This window comes from Entelurus aequoreus, linkage group LG12, assembly GCF_033978785.1.
Source record: "Entelurus aequoreus isolate RoL-2023_Sb linkage group LG12, RoL_Eaeq_v1.1, whole genome shotgun sequence".
Classification (NCBI taxonomy): Eukaryota; Metazoa; Chordata; class Actinopteri; order Syngnathiformes; family Syngnathidae; genus Entelurus; species Entelurus aequoreus.
In genome coordinates, this window is record NC_084742.1 from 5,600,786 (window position 1) to 5,619,479 (window position 18,694).

General features: G+C 40.0%; 1 protein-coding gene across 1 annotated transcript; it reads left to right on the forward strand.

Annotated features, from left to right (window-relative positions):
- The first annotated feature begins 272 nt into the window (after positions 1 to 272).
- LOC133662569 (H-2 class I histocompatibility antigen, Q9 alpha chain-like) lies at positions 273 to 4,996 on the forward strand. Its single transcript, XM_062066683.1, is given in 7 exon segments — positions 273 to 291; positions 1,211 to 1,457; positions 1,459 to 1,475; positions 1,648 to 1,926; positions 3,635 to 3,943; positions 4,146 to 4,238; positions 4,947 to 4,996. Coding segments are annotated over 7 exon segments (1,014 nt in total).
- The last annotated feature ends 13,698 nt before the right edge of the window (positions 4,997 to 18,694 follow it).

Below are 18,694 nucleotides of genomic sequence, written 5' to 3' on the forward strand. Positions count from 1 at the left end.
CTTGTCAGGTCACGTGATCTCCCAGAAAACGCTACTCAAGCATTTACCTGACATGGCCACAAGGGGCGCTCTCTATCGACGATGACGTCACAGAATGCTGACTCCTCATTGGCTCAGGTGGCGCATTCTTAAAAGAGCCTCGACACTTCCTTGTTGGTGTTTCCTGGTTGTTAGTCAGTTTGTCTTTCTCTGCGGGATTAAAAGTGGAAAACATCTTTTTATTTTGTGCTGACATCATGAACTTGTTTTTATTCTGTCTTTTGGTCGTGCAAATGCACAGCGGGGCGCCTGGTAAGTCCTCCTTCTTTTTTTTTTTTAATATAAATTTATAAACATTATTCATAAATCCTCTTTGTGCTTTCACTTATTCTGTGAGTTTCTACTTATTAATTCTACTCGTTCTTATCTTAATCAAGCTTATTATTACCTTATCATGATTCGTTTGAAACATATTTATTTACAAAATATAACCTGTCATTTATTTTTAATCCTAACATTTTTTACTTTGAGATAACAAGAATAACGTCATTGTTTTCATCTTCATTGTTGTTCAACTTGAACAAATTCCCTCACTTTCCTGTCATCTTTAATTGAACTGTGACTGAGGAAATTCTCCTGAAATACATCAATATTATTTTTGTGTTTTATCATTTGTTTAAACTTTGAATGGGATTTATTGAACATATCTTTTCCCACCAAAAAAGCTCATACAAATGATGTGAAAATATTTGATGTTTTATTTTTAAATGAGGACAAACAAAATGCCTAAACAAATGTTTAAATATATAAAAATAATTTTGAAAAATACAAGCTTGTTATTAAAGGTTAAACAATTTATTTAACCTCCTGTGACATAAATGTAAAATATTTATTGAGAAATGAAAGTAGTTATTAGTCTGTGTGTTGAGGTTGTGTACAACTTTGGGCGTCTACACATTTGTACTTGACATTATTCATCCTCCATTGGAGAAAAAAAATACGTTTATTTTCAAAATGTACAAACTGTCAACAGATGGCTTATTAAAATAAATGTTAGTAATATTATTATTGTGTTGTATTTTTCATAGACACCATGTGACTGTAGACTGTGATGTCTGGCAGTGTTTGATGTTCACTTTAAGACCCGACTGAAGACTGAATGACATCAAATATTCACACTGCAAGATTGTTGAACATGACACAAAATAATAAAAAGTTGCTCTTCTTTCAGTGATTCACACGCTGAAGTATTTCTACACTTCGTCCTCTCAAGTTCCAAACTTCCCAGAGTTTGTGATGGTTGGTTATGTTGATGAAGTCCAGGTGGTTCACTATGACAGCGAGAGCAGGAAAGCAGAAGCCAAACAGGACTGGATGAACCAAATCACAGAAGAGGATCCAAACTACTGGCAGAGAAACACAGAGATCTGTGTTGTTCAGGAGCAAGTCGACAAAGTCAGCATTGAAAATCTTAAGAAGTTTCAACCAAACTGGAGGTTTGTTTATCTTGAACTTTCTACTATTCAAATATATTTGAAGTACTCTTTTTATACTGTAGTAAAAACACACATTACTGCACTGACACTTGTCTCTGTCCATCCCATAATATTGTACATAAAACACATTGTGTGTGTTTCACTCTGCTTTACAACACTTTGTGTCTCTCAGGTGTTCACATTGTCCAGTGGATGTCAGGATGTGAATGGAATGATGAGACTGATGAAGTTAAAGGTTGGCATCAGCGTGGTTATGATGGAGAAGATTTCATATCGTTGGACATGAAGACATGGACATGGACTGCAGCAAAACAACAAGCTTTCCCCACCAAACTCAAGAGGGACCAGGACATACTTGGACTAGACTACCTAAAGTATTACTTCACTGAGGAATGTCCTTCTTACTTGAAGAAGTATGTGAACAATGGCAAGGAGGTCCTAATGAGAACAGGTAAAAACACACCTTGTACTTTCACCTTTTAACATGTTAGCACGCCCCCTATATGAACATTACTGACATTACACTCTGTCTCTTTATACTTTTCTTTCTCACTTTCTCTCCATCCTCTTCTTTCTCTCCATCTTTACCTTCATTCTCTTCTTTCTCTCCATCTTTACCTTTATTCTCTTCTTTCTTTCCATCTTTACCTTTATTCTCACCTTTTTTCCATCTTTACCTTAATTTTCTATTTTTCTCCATATTCACTTTCATTCTCACCTTCTCTCCATCTTTACCTTCATTCTTTTTTCTCAATCTTTACCTTTATTCTCTTCTTTCTTTCCATCTTTACCTTTATTCTCTTCTTTCTTTCCATCTTTACCTTCATTCTCTTAATCTTTACCTTTATTCTCTTCTTTCTTTCCATCTTTACCTTTATTCTGACCTTTTCTCCATCTTTACCTTCATTCTCTTTCTCTCTATCATTACCTTCATTCTTTTTTTCTCAATCTTTACCTTTATTTTCTTCTTTCTTTCCATCTTTACCTTCATTCTCTTAATGTTTAACTTTATTCTCTTCTTTCTTTCCATCTTTACCTTTATTCTCTTCTTTCTTTCCATCTTTACATTCATTCTTTTAATCTTTACCTTTATTCTCTTCTTTCTTTCCATCTTTACCTTTATTCTCTTCTTTCTTTCCATCTTTACCTTTATTTTCACCTTTTCTCTATCTTTACTTTTATTCTCACCTTCCCTCCATCTTTACCTTCATTCTCTTTCTCTCCATCTTTACCTTCATTCTTTTTTTCTCAATCTTTACCTTTATTCTCTTCTTTCTTTCCATCTTTACCTTCATTCTCTTAATCTTTACCTTTATTCTCTTCTTTCTTTCCATCGTTACCTTTATTCTCACTTTTTCTCCATCTTTACCTTCATTCTCTTTCTCTCCATCATTACCTTCATTCTTTTTTTCTCAATCTTTACCTTTATTCTCTTCTTTCTTTCCATCTTTACCTTCATTCTCTTAATCTTTACCTTTATTCTCACCTTTTCCCCATCTTTACTTTCATTCTCACCTTCTCTCCATCTTTACCTTCATTCTCTTTATCTCCATCTTTACCTTCATTCTTTTTTTCTCAATCTTTACATTTATTCTCTTCTTTCTTTCCATCTTTACTTTCATTCACTTTTTTCTCTGATCTTTTCTTTCATTCTTTTTCTTCTCACAATCTTTACCTTCATTCTTCTTTTTTTCCATATTTACCTCCACTCACACCTTCTCTCCATCTTTACCTTCATTCTCTCTTTTCCCCTTCATTCTTTCTTTTTTCTCTCCACTTTTACCTTCTCTCTCTTTTTTCTCTCCATCTTCATGCTCACATTCACTCCATCTTTAACTTCATTCTCTTTCTTTCCATATTTACATTTATTCTCACCTTCTCTCCATCTTCATCTCCGTTCACACCTTCCATCCATCTTCACCTCCGTTCACACCATCTTTACCTCCATTTCCAACTTCTCTCCATTTTCACTTCCGTTCACAACTTCTCTCCATCTTCACCTCCGTTCACAACTTCTCTCCATTTTACCTCTGTTCACACCTCTCCATTGTATCTTCTTTTTGTCCATTTCTTTCCATCTTCACCTCCGTTCACACCTTCTCTCCATCTTCACCTCCGTTCTCACCTTCTGTCCACACGTGACATCACTTCCTGTGCAGAGCTTCCAGAGGTGTTCCTCCTCCAGAAGACGCCGTCCTCTCCGGTCACCTGCATGGCGACAGGTTTCTACCCCGACCTAGCCGACCTGTTTTGGAGGAAAGACGGCGAGCAGATGTTCGAGGACGTGGAGCACGGAGAGCTGCTCCCCAACCACGACGGAACCTTCCAGATGTCGGTGGAGCTGAAAGTGGAGGTGACGGCCGACGTGGAGGGCAAGTACGAATGTGTGTTCCAGCTGTCTGGCGTCAAGGAGGACTTGGTCACCAAGCTGGAGAGAAGAAGCATCCTGAGCAACGCAAGCCATGAAGGTGAGAAAGACACATTTAGTTGGAGATGTTTCCTATCACAAGTCCACCTGTCGCCATTATTGATCCGTGTGGCCGTTATTGATCCATGTCGCCATTATTAATCCATGTCACCATGACAACGCTTAACGTCTGCATGCAAAGTAGTCATGAAGGTTTCCTCTTCATGCTTTGTCACTCCACTTGTGCTTTTTGCTCTCAACAGACCACTGGAGCGTCGCCATCGGTGCCACGGCGGCGGTCTTGGCTGTGGCGGCCCTCCTGGCGGCCATCTTCCTCGTCAGGCGACACAGACAAGGTGAGGAACACAGATTTCCTTCTTTTACTTGTCATTATTTTTTTTCTTCTTCTTTTCTTCTTTTTCTTTTCATTCTTCACTTTCTTTTTCTTCTTTCACCCTTTCTCTTTTTCTTCTTCTTCCCCTTTTTCTTATTCTTTTTTTTCCTTTTTCTTCCTCCTCCTCCTCCTCCTCCTCAAAGATCCACAGAGACAGAGCACCCACTCTCACATAGAAACACAGCGTGGCGTGAGGAAAAAGTCCATTTCACCTTTTGTTTCTCTGTCATTTCAGCCAAATACGATCCAGCTCGTAAGTAAAACATATTTTCTTTGAGCCGCAAGAAACAAAGCCGTGGTGAAGCATCACTCATATGAAGGTCTGATGCAGACGTTTGTGACAAGTTTAGCCTGAAAATCCCAACTTTCACTATAAAAGACAGATTTCCATCCATCAATACGCCACACTTTATATCGAACTTTTGACATGAGTCCTCATGATGAGGATCGACCAAATGAGACATCAAGTGTGCACATTCAGGTTTGCTGACTCATCAAGAATGTATCTTAGTCAGGAAGTAGAAGATCAGCACTCTGCTTCTTGATGTTTCTAAGTCACCCCTCAAAGATCTGATGTGAGTGATGAGCCACCTTCTGGATGTTCTTCCTCCACCAGTGTGAGGTGTTTGCTTAGCGGGAGTAACCGGCTCACGGTGCGTTTGTCCCACAGCTCGCCACGGCGGGGCCGAGCTCCCCGAGAACATGCCGGCTGAAGGCTGAGTGGGACGCGGTGAGTTAGCTCACATGGACTGTTTGCACCTCCCAATGTTCTTGGGACTTTGTGTGAAGAAGATTTTCAACTTGGATTCATGTGTGTTTGTTGGGAATGTGCTGAGTCATCTTCTTCCTCCAGGATGCTTTGTGCACAGAGAGATGTCTCCATGGCTGAGGCACGTCATCACACTTGGAGATGAGATGGAGATGTGCTTTCTTCTTCATCCGACTGCTTCTCTTGTTATACCATAGATTCTTCTTTGGCTGTTGGTGGCTTGATTAGAAAAATAAGTTGGTTGCTATGAAATCATTCGGGGCTCACGTTTCATCACCTTGACATCATGACAAGGATTTCCTCTTTCTTTGAATCACCGCTGCTTGTGATCAATATCACATTGTGTCACATCTCTGTCAATAAATTCCGTTTGTTGTCCGCCACGGGCAAGACCAAAGAGCTGCCGAAGATTGTAGACCCGCACAAGACCGGAATGGACGACAAGACCATCAGCTTGACCAACTGCAGGCATAATGCCGGGTTTATTTTGTAACATGTGCTTTTATTTTGACACTGATCAAACCGGATCACGTGCACATAAAAAAAATATTATCTTAGCATCAGTGTTCACTAATGATGACAAAGACAAAAAGGTTGTGAAATCTTCCCAAATTGTAAAAGACATAAAGACAAATTCCATCAAAGACAAAATAAAAACCATAGTAATGACTTTTTTTCCCTAAATTTTTATCCTTTGCACGTTTCATGTTGTTTTGTATGTTGGTTTTTTTTGGTAATTATTTTGCTTCAATTTATAAAGACTGTTGGAAAATTAAAGTGAACAAATATGTTCATGTACATATTTTGAAAAACATGTTTATGTTACACCCCTGTAGAGGGGGGAATATTGAACAGAAACACGGACACGATGTTCACTCATTCAAGTCCAGTCTGTAATGGCTGAATGAAAAAACGTGTCTCCCCAGGCAAAAGTAGTTGAAACCCGATCAGTAACTAAAACAACAATTAAGCATTTTTAAAACGCAGGTACTAAAGAAAAACAACATAAAACCAGGAAGTATTTTCCAAACAAGCATTAGAATGTTTTTGACACAGATTACTATTTTTTTAATTTGTCTTTTTAGACTCTTTTGCACCAGGCAACAGTAATAGATGGCAGATCACCTTATCACAGCTTGGTTTGTCTTCATACCCTTTTTTAAACTTTGTAAAGTAATTAGTTATGATGTTCTTTCTCCCTTTTTTTCTTACTTTTACCAGATACTATAATAAATTAAAGCTTTGTTTTTCTTCCTTCTCGTTTACTGTCTGCATGTTCATATTTACAGCAATTTTATAACTACTACACACTCCCCCTCAATATAGATGTCGTCCTCGACATTCATCGAGTAAGGCAGTCACATAGTATACAATTCAGATTCTCAGCAGTTCGTGCATAGACAATCGGCCCACCCAAAGTCCTTGCGCTTAACCGGTAACGTCTATTCTAAATCGCAGCTGTTTCAACAGTCCAGGACGAGTGTGCGTGTGTATTAACACTGCTTTCGCAAAAGTCCATGAGTGTAGCAGGATGTGTGTGTTTGTGTGCACTCTGCTTTCGCGACGGTCCATGAGTGTAGTGGGATGTGTGTATGTTTGTGAGCACTCTGTTTTCGCAAAAGTCCATGAGTGTAGTGGGATGTGTGTATGTTTGTGAGCACTCTGTTTTCGCAAAAGTCCATGTGAGTGTGAATGTGCGTGTCAAAGAGTCCATGAATGTATGTGTATGTATATGGGTGTGATGTGTTCAGTTTCACAAGAGTCCATGTGAGTGGTTACCCGTACAGAAGCACAGGTTGGTAGGTGGGGGCCTGAACATAATCTGGCCACCGGGTCCCTGGTTGATAGGCTCCGTAATGTTGCATTGGGTACATGGATCTGGCTGGGACATCCATATTGTAGCAGGCTGGATTACCAAACTCATCATAGGTGAATAACTTTGGTGGTCGTCGTTCCCTCTTTGAGCGTTCTTGTGCTTGTCTGTTGTCACTGTGGCTTTCATGTGCAGGGAGTGACAGAGGTGGCAGCACAGGGTCATTTCCAAGAATTCCAAGTCTCTCAGGTGCCTCATCGCTATTCAGCAAATCAATCCTGCTGTGATCCTCCTCCGGCTGTAGCAGTCTTTCCTGTTCCTCTCCTTGTTTGTCATGTGTTCTTGTAGGTTCAGTGCCTACCGACTGGCCAGTATGCTCCTCTTCATTACATGTCTGCGGCTGGGCATCTTGAGGAGGTTGTGGAGGTAGGTAATAAAACCAGTCATCCTCTGAGTCCTCATCACTGTCATCCTCTTGCTGAGTATTGATCGTCCCCTCATTTGTTGTTTTTTTTCTCTGCGGTCTAGCAACTTTTAGGGGAACTTCCAAGGGCAGGTGATCGCACGGGAGCAAGAGATTGCGGTGTAATATCCTGTTATCTCTCCCTTTTCCTTGTTCCGGTACAACTTCGTAAACTGGAGCATCCTTATTCACCCTACGAACAACCTTGTGGATAATTTCCTCCCAATGGCTGCGTAGCTTGCCAGTTCCTCCTCTTGGGGTCAAGTTCCTGACCAGAACACGGTCTCCTGGTTCCAACTCTGAGCTCCTCACTTTGCGATCATGGTTTCTTTTTCCTCTTTCAGCTGACTTTTTTGCATTGTTCTTTGTAATTTCGTAGGCTTCCTGCATCCCTTTTCGCCACTTCCGCATGTACTCTCTGTGGTCAGGTGTACCTGTTGCTGGTGTCAGTCGGAAGAGTATGTCGACAGGTAGTCTTGGCGTCCTCCCAAAAAGAAGATAAAATGGAGAAAAGCCAGTGACTTCACATCTTGTACTATTATATGCAAAAACCAACTTATTCAATGAGTCTTTCCAGCTTGATTTCTCTTTTTCTGTCAGTGTTCTCAGCATCTGTATGAGTGTACGATTAAAACGTTCGACTTGTCCATTTCCTTCAGGGTGGTAGGGCGTTGTTCGCGAACCTAACACTCCAGAGGTCTTTTTCAGCTGTGCTATGAGCTGGTTTTGAAATTCACCACCTTGATCATGATGGATACGTCGAGGGAATCCAAATTTCAGTGCATAATCATTGAAAAGTTTATCTGCCACTGTTTTTGCTGACTTGTTGGTTGTAGCGTACGCTTGGGCAAATCTTGAGAAATGGTCAATAATTACCAAAATGTACTCATACCCGCCTGCACTCTGGTCAACATGTAGAAAATCAATGGAGACTAACTCAAAGGGCTGAGTTGTGACAATGTTGGTTATGGGTGCCTTAATCTCTCGGCTGGGCTTCTTGTTTTTCAAACATGAACAGCTTCGAGCCACATAGTGTTGAATGTCCTGTTGCATATAGGGCCAAAAGAAGCGTTCTCTTACCAGCGATGTGGTTCGGTCAATCCCTTGGTGCCCCATATCATCATGCAGCTCCTTCAGAACAGTTGCTTTGTACTTTTCTGGCAAAACGAGCTGTGTTCGTGTAGCTGTTTTTCGACGCAGGACGCCGTCATCATCCAAGGTAAGTTTTTCCCATTCACTCATCAGTCTTTTACTCTGCGCACTGAATGATTTTAACTGTTTGTTTTCAGGTCTCTTATTTAACTGACGACACTCCATCACTGGGCCGATATTTTTATCTTCCTTCTGAGCATGACAAATCTTCGCTAGCGAGAGAGGCTGATGTTCTGGCTTGTTGATGTCTTTACACTGAGCAGACAGAGCCATGGACCACACTGTGTTAGAATTTGGGTCCTCAATTGACTGTACGACTGCTTGTACCGAACGAGATGACATTTCCTCAGTACAGTCTTTAAACATTGTCTCAATATCCAATGGCATCCTCGAGAGTGTGTCGGCATCAACGTTTTCTTTTCCTGGCCTGTATCGAATGGTGAGGTGAAAATCCGCTAATTCAGCAACCCACCTGCATCCAGTTGCATTTAGTTTAGCTGTAGACAAGACATATGTGAGCGGATTATTGTCCGTGTACACAGTGCATGATGAACTGATCAAATAGTCCCTGAATTTTTCACACACGGCCCACTTAAGGGCGAGGAACTCTAGTTTTCCAGAATGAAAATGGTAGTTCTTCTCGGATGTGGTGAGGGCTCTGGACGCATATGCTATTACACGCAGTTTTTCTTCCTGTTCCTGATACAAAACTGCACCCAGGCCCAGGTTGGAAGCGTCTGTGTGTAAAACAAAAGGTTTGTTAAAGTCAGGAAAGGCAAGGATTGGTGGTTCAACTAAGTGGTCCAACAGTTCCTCAAGTAAGTGTTGATGTTTTTCTGTCCATACAATGGGCTGGTTGGATGGCGCGCCATTGTGTTTTCTTGTAAGCTGTCTTGTTCTTTTAGCACGTTCGTCAGTCTTTTGTACATCAGCAGGGGTTCTCATGAGGTCATAGAGAGGGGCAGCGATTTGAGAAAAATCCCGAATATACTGACGGTAATAACTCAGGAGACCCATGATAGCTCTTAATTCTCCCACATTACTCACTGTTACTGGAGGGGTGGTGCAGGGCCGTTCAAAGACTGTCGCTGGATAAACTGCTTGAACTTGCTGTACCGTCCCAATAACAGTTCTGCCAGTGAGCACGATGTCATGATCTGTTGGGTTTTGCACGTCGACAAGTATGAATGGTTTTGCAGCCTTCCTCAACATCACAACAGTGTCAGTAAACTCAAGGCCCTCTGGCCATTGTGGATTAACACTAGGCTCAAAGATCAGCGTTGTCTCCTTTTGTAAAGGTGCAGTCAAAACTCGACACTCTACTTTTACAGAGGTGTGTCTGGGGATGTGCACTCGCTCTCTGGTCGTCTTAACTGCATACTCCCGAGGTTGCTGCTCAGCAGTAATTTGCTCTAAAAAAACTTCAGCCTGATCCATCCCAAAGCCAGGAAAAGCTGCTTGGACAGTTTTGATTAGCTGCTGTTTATTGGTGGCATTATCCTGCTGCAGTTCAGTAGCAACTATCAGTCCAATCACATTTGAGCCAATGATAGGTTGAGAAAGACTGTTACCTTTAATGATCAGGGTGGGAACAATGACCTCTGCTGTAGGGACTCCTTCTGAAGCTAATTTAAATGTCACCTCTATCCATCCTGTGTATGGCATGTCTCCCCCATTAGCTGCAATGAGGTTTAAAGTTTCATCAGCTTCAAGAAGTTCAGAAATGTCCCTTAATGTTACATGTGGTAAGTGCTCTGTTTTCCATTGTTCACTCACTACAGTCACTTGTGAGCCAGAGTCCCACAGAGCTCTAACCTGCTGACCTTGAATATGGCAGTCAATTAAATATCTCCTTCCAACTAGTGGAGCGACTTTGACCTGTTTTCTCTTTTGTGGTGTAGTTTGGACTGTATTGCATGAGGTTGTTGTACATTGATTCCTGTGGACTTCCCTATGTTCATGTTGACATGTTTTTGAACAGTATAACACACCTTTACATGTTGCACATTGTCTCAGCCTCACATTTCTTCCACGTACACCACACTTTGCACAGACTTGGGGCACGATTGATGAGACGGTCACTCCCTGCCCCGCTGGGGTGACCCTTGCCCATTTAAACCACTCCCTCTGAATGGACCTGATCTTCCCATTCTGCAACCAGCTGCGAAGTGTTCACTACTGCCACACTTGAAGCAGTGAATGCAATCTTCAGTGTTTGTCTGCTGGCAAGCATAACATCTTATTCTACGGCGTGGTGCAGGTGTGGGCGGAGCATATTGATTGCCAAACCTTTGGTTGAGTTGAGGATAGCAGTGTTGTGCTGCGGGGGCAGGAGTGGCCCAGTGTCTCTGTGGTGGGTGATAGTGAACTGGTGCTGACTGATGTGGAGGGCAGTCTGGTGCAGCTGATGGATCTGGGTGCTGTCTGGGGAAGTAAGAAGGCTGCTGCATAGACTCTTTAATGGAAGCCACTTCAGCTTTAAGATCTTTTAAGAGGGACATGTTAGCTTTCATCTCCTGCAGTTCTGTGAGAATATCAGTTTGATTCTTATTGTGGCTTGTTTTCTCCTTCTTTTCAGCTGGAGTGTGGTCAGACTGAGCAGAGTGAACAGCTACAGGTCGCTGTGGTGTTTTCATTTTTTTCTTGTCTTGCCTCTCACTTTCGTAGGCACATGCAGTATTCAGTTTCTCAAACAGGAGTTCATCAGGAACACGAGCTTGCTCTAGATATGGTTGGAGATCCCGTTTGATATTATCATTCTGCAAGCCAGTCATAACTGAGTGAAGGAACATGTTCTGCACTAGCACTGGGTCGTACCTTAAGCCTGACTCCGCCTCCTGTGAGGCAAACAGAATCTTCTGTCTTAGATCGAGAGCACGGATGAGGAAGTTTTGAGAAGTCTCTTTTGTGCCTTGGACTTCAGATGACAGCTGCTTATATAATTCTGTGGCACTCTTTTCTTGGTAATGACAGCGGAGTATTCTTCTCAAAGTCGGTAACGTGAGGTCACTTTTCCCCTCTAAGTAGCTGCGTAACTGCATTCCTGGAACAATGGCTCTTATGACAGCATCAACAATTTCAGTCTCTGGGAAACCTTTGAGAAGGCCATGCTCAATCTGTCGGGCTAAGCTGGAAAATGTGAGGCGGTCCTTTTGTCCTGGTTCTCCAATTTGTCCAGCTATTTTAAATTCTTTGTGCCAGGAGATAGGGGTTTGAGGTCCTTTTGGCTCTTCCTTTGGTACTACCTTATTACAGATCTTGTCTACTTCGTCTTTGAAGGAGAGGAGCTCTGCCATTCCCATATCCTCGAGTTGCTCTAGCTCCTCTCTCTGCAGGTGGTTACTTATCATTGTAATTAACGATGCTCTATTTTTTCCTTCCACATGTTTAAGAGCATCTCCAGCAATAGCAAGAGAGACACACAGTTCTTTTAGATTGTCTGCTGACAGTTTACATAAAAGTCCAATTAGTTCCAACTGCAATGTCTCTATCTCAGTTGACTCCATTATTGCTGTGGCAACGACTCAGTGTACTGTTGCAGTGGTAGTTTGTGTGCTAAACCTTGGCAATGGCGCTCCTGGTGCTTTAAGTCCACCTCAGATTGCTTGTGCTGTGTTGTAGACACTCCAACCGTCACCGTTTCAGTCACTGGATGCTGCCTCCCTGGGTAAGTTGAACGGGACTGAATGAGAGCTGGGGACGTCTGTCGCTGGCAGAAGTCGAACCTCGTCTCACCCGATCCCAGCGGTGCCTCCAAAATGTTACACCCCTGTAGAGGGGGGAATATTGAACAGAAACACGGACACGATGTTCACTCATTCAAGTCCAGTCTGTAATGGCTGAATGAAAAAACGTGTCTCCCCAGGCAAAAGTAGTTGAAACCCGATCAGTAACTAAAACAACAATTAAGCATTTTTAAAACGCAGGTACTAAAGAAAAACAACATAAAACCAGGAAGTATTTTCCAAACAAGCATTAGAATGTTTTTGACACAGATTACTATTTTTTTAATTTGTCTTTTTAGACTCTTTTGCACCAGGCAACAGTAATAGATGGCAGATCACCTTATCACAGCTTGGTTTGTCTTCATACCCTTTTTTAAACTTTGTAAAGTAATTAGTTATGATGTTCTTTCTCCCTTTTTTTCTTACTTTTACCAGATACTATAATAAATTAAAGCTTTGTTTTTCTTCCTTCTCGTTTACTGTCTGCATGTTCATATTTACAGCAATTTTATAACTACTACATTTACTTGCATTTTCTGATTGTTTGACTTTATTTGTGTCATAGTTTTTGTTGAAATAAAGTTTGACAAAAAAAAAGCCGTGATTGGTCAGCTTGTCACATCATTTCCGGGGTTTTGCACAGCCCACCTTTGCTAACGTCTTCTAAGTGAATTGACTGAATTCTGTTACAAATTCCCACTTTTTCATTTGTGTTTTATCTTTATCAATGTGTGTTTTATATACCTGCCACATGTCTTATCTGTGTACTTTCAGCCATAGCATTGTTTTCAGTATTTACTCATGATTATTGCATTTGTCTTAAAGCACAGATCAAAATTGGCAACCATAAATCATGAAGCATTCGATACAATGTCAATACATCTTTCTATTCTATTCTAACCTAATTCTAGATTGTGGCAGACTACATGTAATATGTAAAATTGTCAATTGTTCTTTGAGTGCAATAAGAAAAGTGTACGCCAGGCCATGCCTTATTTTTGGTTTGTTAGTGTTTTTCCATGTTTAATGTTGAGTTCCTGTCCTGCACACCTTTTTTGTAGTTCCACTTCCCTTTGAGTGTCCTGCAGCAGCTTTATTTTGTCTCCCTGTGTTTAGTCGTCGCTATTTAAGTCTACGGTGCACTGCAAAAACTGATATCTAAGTAAGATTAAATATCTCAAATAAGGGTGACATTTGCTTATTTTCTGTCTGATAAGATAATTCTTCTCACTAAGCAGATTTTATGTTAGAGTGTTTTACTTGTTTTAGGTGTGTTGGTCCTAAATGATCTCAGTAAGATATTACAGCTTGTTGCTGAGATTTGATGACCTATATTTAGTAAAACATGCTTGAAACTAGAATATCAACTGTTGCAAAGCTGTGTCATCAACACTCACAAGTATAAAACTACATTTTTAAAGTAATAATTTCTTACTTCAAGCATGAAAAAAAAAAAATCATGCGCATATCATTATGTCAAGATAATGGCACTAGCATTTACTTCATTTAAGAATATTTTTCAACATATTGGACAAAAAGGTCTCTTTTTCTATCAAGAAAAGTGCACTTGTTATTAGTGAGAATATACTTATTTTAAGGTATTTTTGGGTTCATTGAGGTTAGCTAATTTTACTTGTTTTGGAAAGTCCTGACAAGCCACATTTTCTTGTTCTATTGGCAGATAATTTTGCTTAGTTCAAGTAAAATACCCCTCATTTTAGTATTTTTTTTTTCTTGTTTTTGAACACTGACTTTTTGCAGTGTGCTGTGGTCTTTGTCGGGAGATTGTTAAAAGTATGTATGCTGTTGAACGCTGTTCCCTCGTCTGACGCTTCCAAGTAAGTATGTTTCCGCATAGTCTTTTTTTCAATGCCGATAACTCCACTTTAAATGAGAAGTTTAAACCGGCAACTGCAGTGAATGGTGAGTCATGTGTTTCAGTAAAACGTAGATATATTTGGCTCTCTCAGAAAATGTAACTTTTATGGCAAACGTGCGCCCTTCTCTCTAATTGAGTCAAAAGTTAAATATCTCCCTCTCGTCACCACTAAACATGAAAAATACGAACTTTCTAACTCGCTCAAACTCGGCCATTTCTCCACCAATTTGAAATCTAAGAACACCAGAACGTTCCCCAAAGGCTTCAGGCGCTGACAGTGTTTTCTAGAAGTGGATATTTCGAAGCGTCTGGCCACGATCTGACTTTGCTTGACATGATGGTTTTCTAAAATCACACAGGAGATGCTTTGTCCTGAGGAAGATGGCTACCCACCAGCTGCAGCCAATGAGGGGAACTCCTTTGAAGTCACATGACAGTCCCTCCCAGCCACAAAGCTTCCTAATTCTCCACCAATCACCTTTCAGACACGGTACGTTCACGAACATGGGAACTCCGAAGTTAAATGTCGTTATAATACATGTCTTTATAATATTATCCCTAGGTCAAAGATGAAACATTAAAGATGAAGTAAATGTGTGGTTTATGGTAGAACATTTAGAGTTGTGTTCTCAGATTTAGCAGTGGCCAGTAGCGTTATAAAAACGTCCTAAAGTAAACACGTTGCAGGGGGAACTATTTAAGTGAGACACACAACAACGCTGTCGGATCTCGAGTGTGGAATTACATAACTTGTTGTTAAAGTCGGTATACAAATAAAACGAGTAATAATGACACATTAAATAAATTATTAAAACTTTAATAAAACGAATATGTATTTAATTCCAATTATGTATTGACACATTTAAGGACTTATTTAAATATATATTTAATCGTGTCCCATTTCAGTGCATCTTCCGGCTGAAAAAATGTTGAGTGAATTTGTGCAACATCGCCCTCTGCTGGACTCCAGCATTATTTTTCAATGCCGTTAACTCCACTTTCAATGAGAAGTTTAAACCGGCAACTGCAGTGTGTCACGTGTTTCAGTAAAACGTATTGTCTTCTCTCAGAAAATGTAACTTTTATGGCAAACGTGCGTCCCATTTCGCCTTTGCTGGCCCTAAAAGCCACACAAGTCACCATTCTCTCTAATTGAGTCTAAAGTTAAATATCTCTCTCTCGTCACCACTAAACATGAAAAATTCGAACTTTGTAACTCGCTCAAACTCGGCCATTTCTCCACCAATTTGAAATCTAAGAACACCAGAACGTTCCCCAAAGCCTTCAGGCGCTGGCGTTGTTGTCTAGAAGTGGATATTTCGAAGCGTCTGGCCACGATCTGACTTTGCTTGACATGATGGTTTTCTAAAATCACACAGGAGATGCTTTGTCCTGAGGAAGATGGCTACCCACCAGCTGCAGCCAATGAGGGGAACTCCTTTGAAGTCACATGACAGTCCCTCCCAGCCACAACACTTCCTCATTCTCCACCAATCACCTTTCAGACACGGTACGTTCACGAACATGGGACCTCTGAAGTTAAATGTCGTTATAATACTGTAACATGTCTTTATAATATTATCCCTACGTCAAAGATGAAACGTTAAAGATGAAGTAAATGTGTGGTTGATGCTAGAACATTTAGAGTTGTGTTCTCAGATTAAGCAGTGGCCAGTAGCGTTATAATCGTTGCAGGGGGAATGATTTAAGTGAGACACACAACAGAACGCTGTCAGATCTCGAGTGTGGAATGACATAACTTGCTGTTGAAGTCGGTATAAAAATAACACGAGTAACTTTACAGATCTTATATTTAAAGTTAATTTTTGTAACGGATGAGAGTGCAACAGTACGATCTTTAAACAGTAACTGAACGTAGATTTTTTTTTTTAAATTTTTTGTAAACTTTGTTACTATATTTTGTGCTTACTTATTTATTTTTGATTGTGTTTAAAGTGTACACAGATTACATCATTTTACTAAAATAGGGACATTTGTCGAAGATGGAACACATTATCCACAATTCCAACATTTATTATGGGTGTTCCAAAAAACAATTTTCTCCAATTGCGAACCCATTTCAAGAACCAATTAGATGTGTAATTGGAGGGTCCACTCAGACTGTACTTGGTACTTATTTAAGTTTATTACATTACGCTGTCATTAATTTGGAAGGAAACAATTTGTACCAGTATACCTTTCTTTTATTACTTTATGAACTATTTTTTTCATCGGGAAACAACATTTCGTACTCTTGTGTCTTTTTATTACTTTTATTTATTAATGACATTTATTTCCTTCTGTTTCTATTTTGCAGCAAATTGGATTAACCACACAATTTTCCCTTTGGGAATTAATAAAGTAGTTAAATAAGTGTTTTACCATGTTATTAAACAAACAATTAAACATAAATAAATGAATAAATATGTTATTTATATTTTGTTGTGTTGGACAAGCTGCTACTCTGACTAATGTCAGTGCCGCGTATGGAGATTGAAGTGCAACATAGGTGGTAAAAACATGTTTTTGCACTTGATAACATTGAATATGTCCACTTTTCCTTTTTTATGTGGTGTGGATTGTCATCAAATCTGCCACTTTTGGGATGTAGTCTAATAATAGGAGGAAAATAATCAGTTTTTGGGCGTAGATTGTATCCAGTTGTAGATTTATTTTTGACATGCTGTCATAAAAAGGCAGATTATTTTAAATGCAGGTCTATTAGCTGCCCGGTAAACTGCCTGACTCAAACAGACTCAACTTAAGTCAAGTCAAGTCAACTTTATTTATATAGCACGTTTACAACAACTTTTAAATTGAACCAAAGTGCTGTACAGGTTAAAAAGCATAGAGCAAAAAAACCAACAAAGAACATAAACAATAAATGAGCCAAACAAGATAGTGCAAAAGCAATACGGCAAAAGGGGTCGAATAAAAAGTAAAAATGGCAAAATAAAAATAATAATAATAAAAGTGCGACAAATTGAAAAAAAACTAAATCGAAGGGGGTCGGGGGTGAGGGGGGACTAGAAATAGTGGCCCAGTGGGCGAACTCAGCTCAGGTCAAAGGCCAGCAAGAAGAGGTAGGTCTTAAGAAGGGTTTTGAAGACCCCCAGGCTCTGGGCTGACTTAAACAACTTAAATGTGCATGACTCAATTATTAACTGGTTTACGTCAACAATAATGTAATGAATTATATTCAACAATTAACATATTAAATAGGGATCTTTATCTTCTATTTTCATCATTGACAAAGGGAATTTATAACAATGTTTATTGCATTTAAGTCGTTTGTTAGTCGATGTTTACATTTGAATGAACAACCACACTGTATGTCCCTCGCATTAACCAGAGATTTCGCAAGTAATTACACCCACATCTATTTTTCTCCTTCTATTTCGAAGGGAGATGCTTGGATCCATTCAGTATTTGTGGGGAAAGCATTATGTCAGGTTTTCAGTGTGTTGAAAATATGCGTTTCAGTGGAAGTCATTGTGCGACCAGAATGTATGTAAGTGTATACTAAAGGAATACCACTGTCCACGCATGCGTGAAGAGCAGGTCACTTCTGAGACTTGCAATATTTTACGACGGAGCTTCTGCTACATCATCCATCCATCCATCCATTTTCTACCGCTTGTCCCTTTTTGGGGTCATGGGCTGCTATACATCATGTTTTGTGACATTTATGTTTTGTCAATGTTTTGTATAAAAATAATATCTTACCTGGGAGTATAAAGGAACAAAAATATAAACATGAACAAGGGGTAGATTGAACAAATTTAGGGAGTTTTATCGCCACATTTTCCATCACTTTTACTTTTCTGTCGTTGCAATAAATCAATCAATCAAAGTTTATTTATAAAGCCTGTCAGAATAATTGTATCTAAGTTATCACAAAACTTTGTGTTGCCATGAGTTCCCGGCGAGAGGACAAAAGCTGTCTTTGATCCTACCAAGCAGAAGGCTAGTGAAACTCCACTGTGTACGATGAGAAGCGACATGAGGGTGTTGGTTTCTTTCTTCTATTGTAATCCACAGGAAGATATTGTCTTGACCCGAGATCTACAAAGCGGAGAGGAAGCAGGACCTGACGCAAGCTCCAGGCATCTTTTCTTTGAACTGTTTTGTGACCAAGGGCAACGGCTGTTTACGACCCCCCTCTCCTCTTAGAAACAGCTGTTGCCATGTAATCAGGGAAAGTCCAAATAAAAGAGGAGGCGTGCAATCTTTCGTCAGAGCGTGGTGGAAGACTGTAGAAAGAGTACAGCCCAGACGTTTCTCCTCAGTGGGCTAAATTGAATTCTGTCTCTGTTTAATTCCTTGCTTCTTGTCTGTTTAATAGAAGTCATCAGTGTTTGAACCTGACATAGCCCTTAATCACAAATGACGCACAGTTTCCAAAATAAATACTGTATTCCTAAGTAACTTTTGTTTTGTTTTGTATGTAATCTTTTTTTATAAAATATTGTTATTCAAATAAAGATTACAGAAGAGAAAACCATGGTAACTGGGATGGCAGGCACGATCGTAACTGCCGTAAAACCATTTGACGGAAGTGACGTGGTCTTTGCGCGTTTGTGGACCGATCGTGTAGTGACAGTCACAGGCCATCGT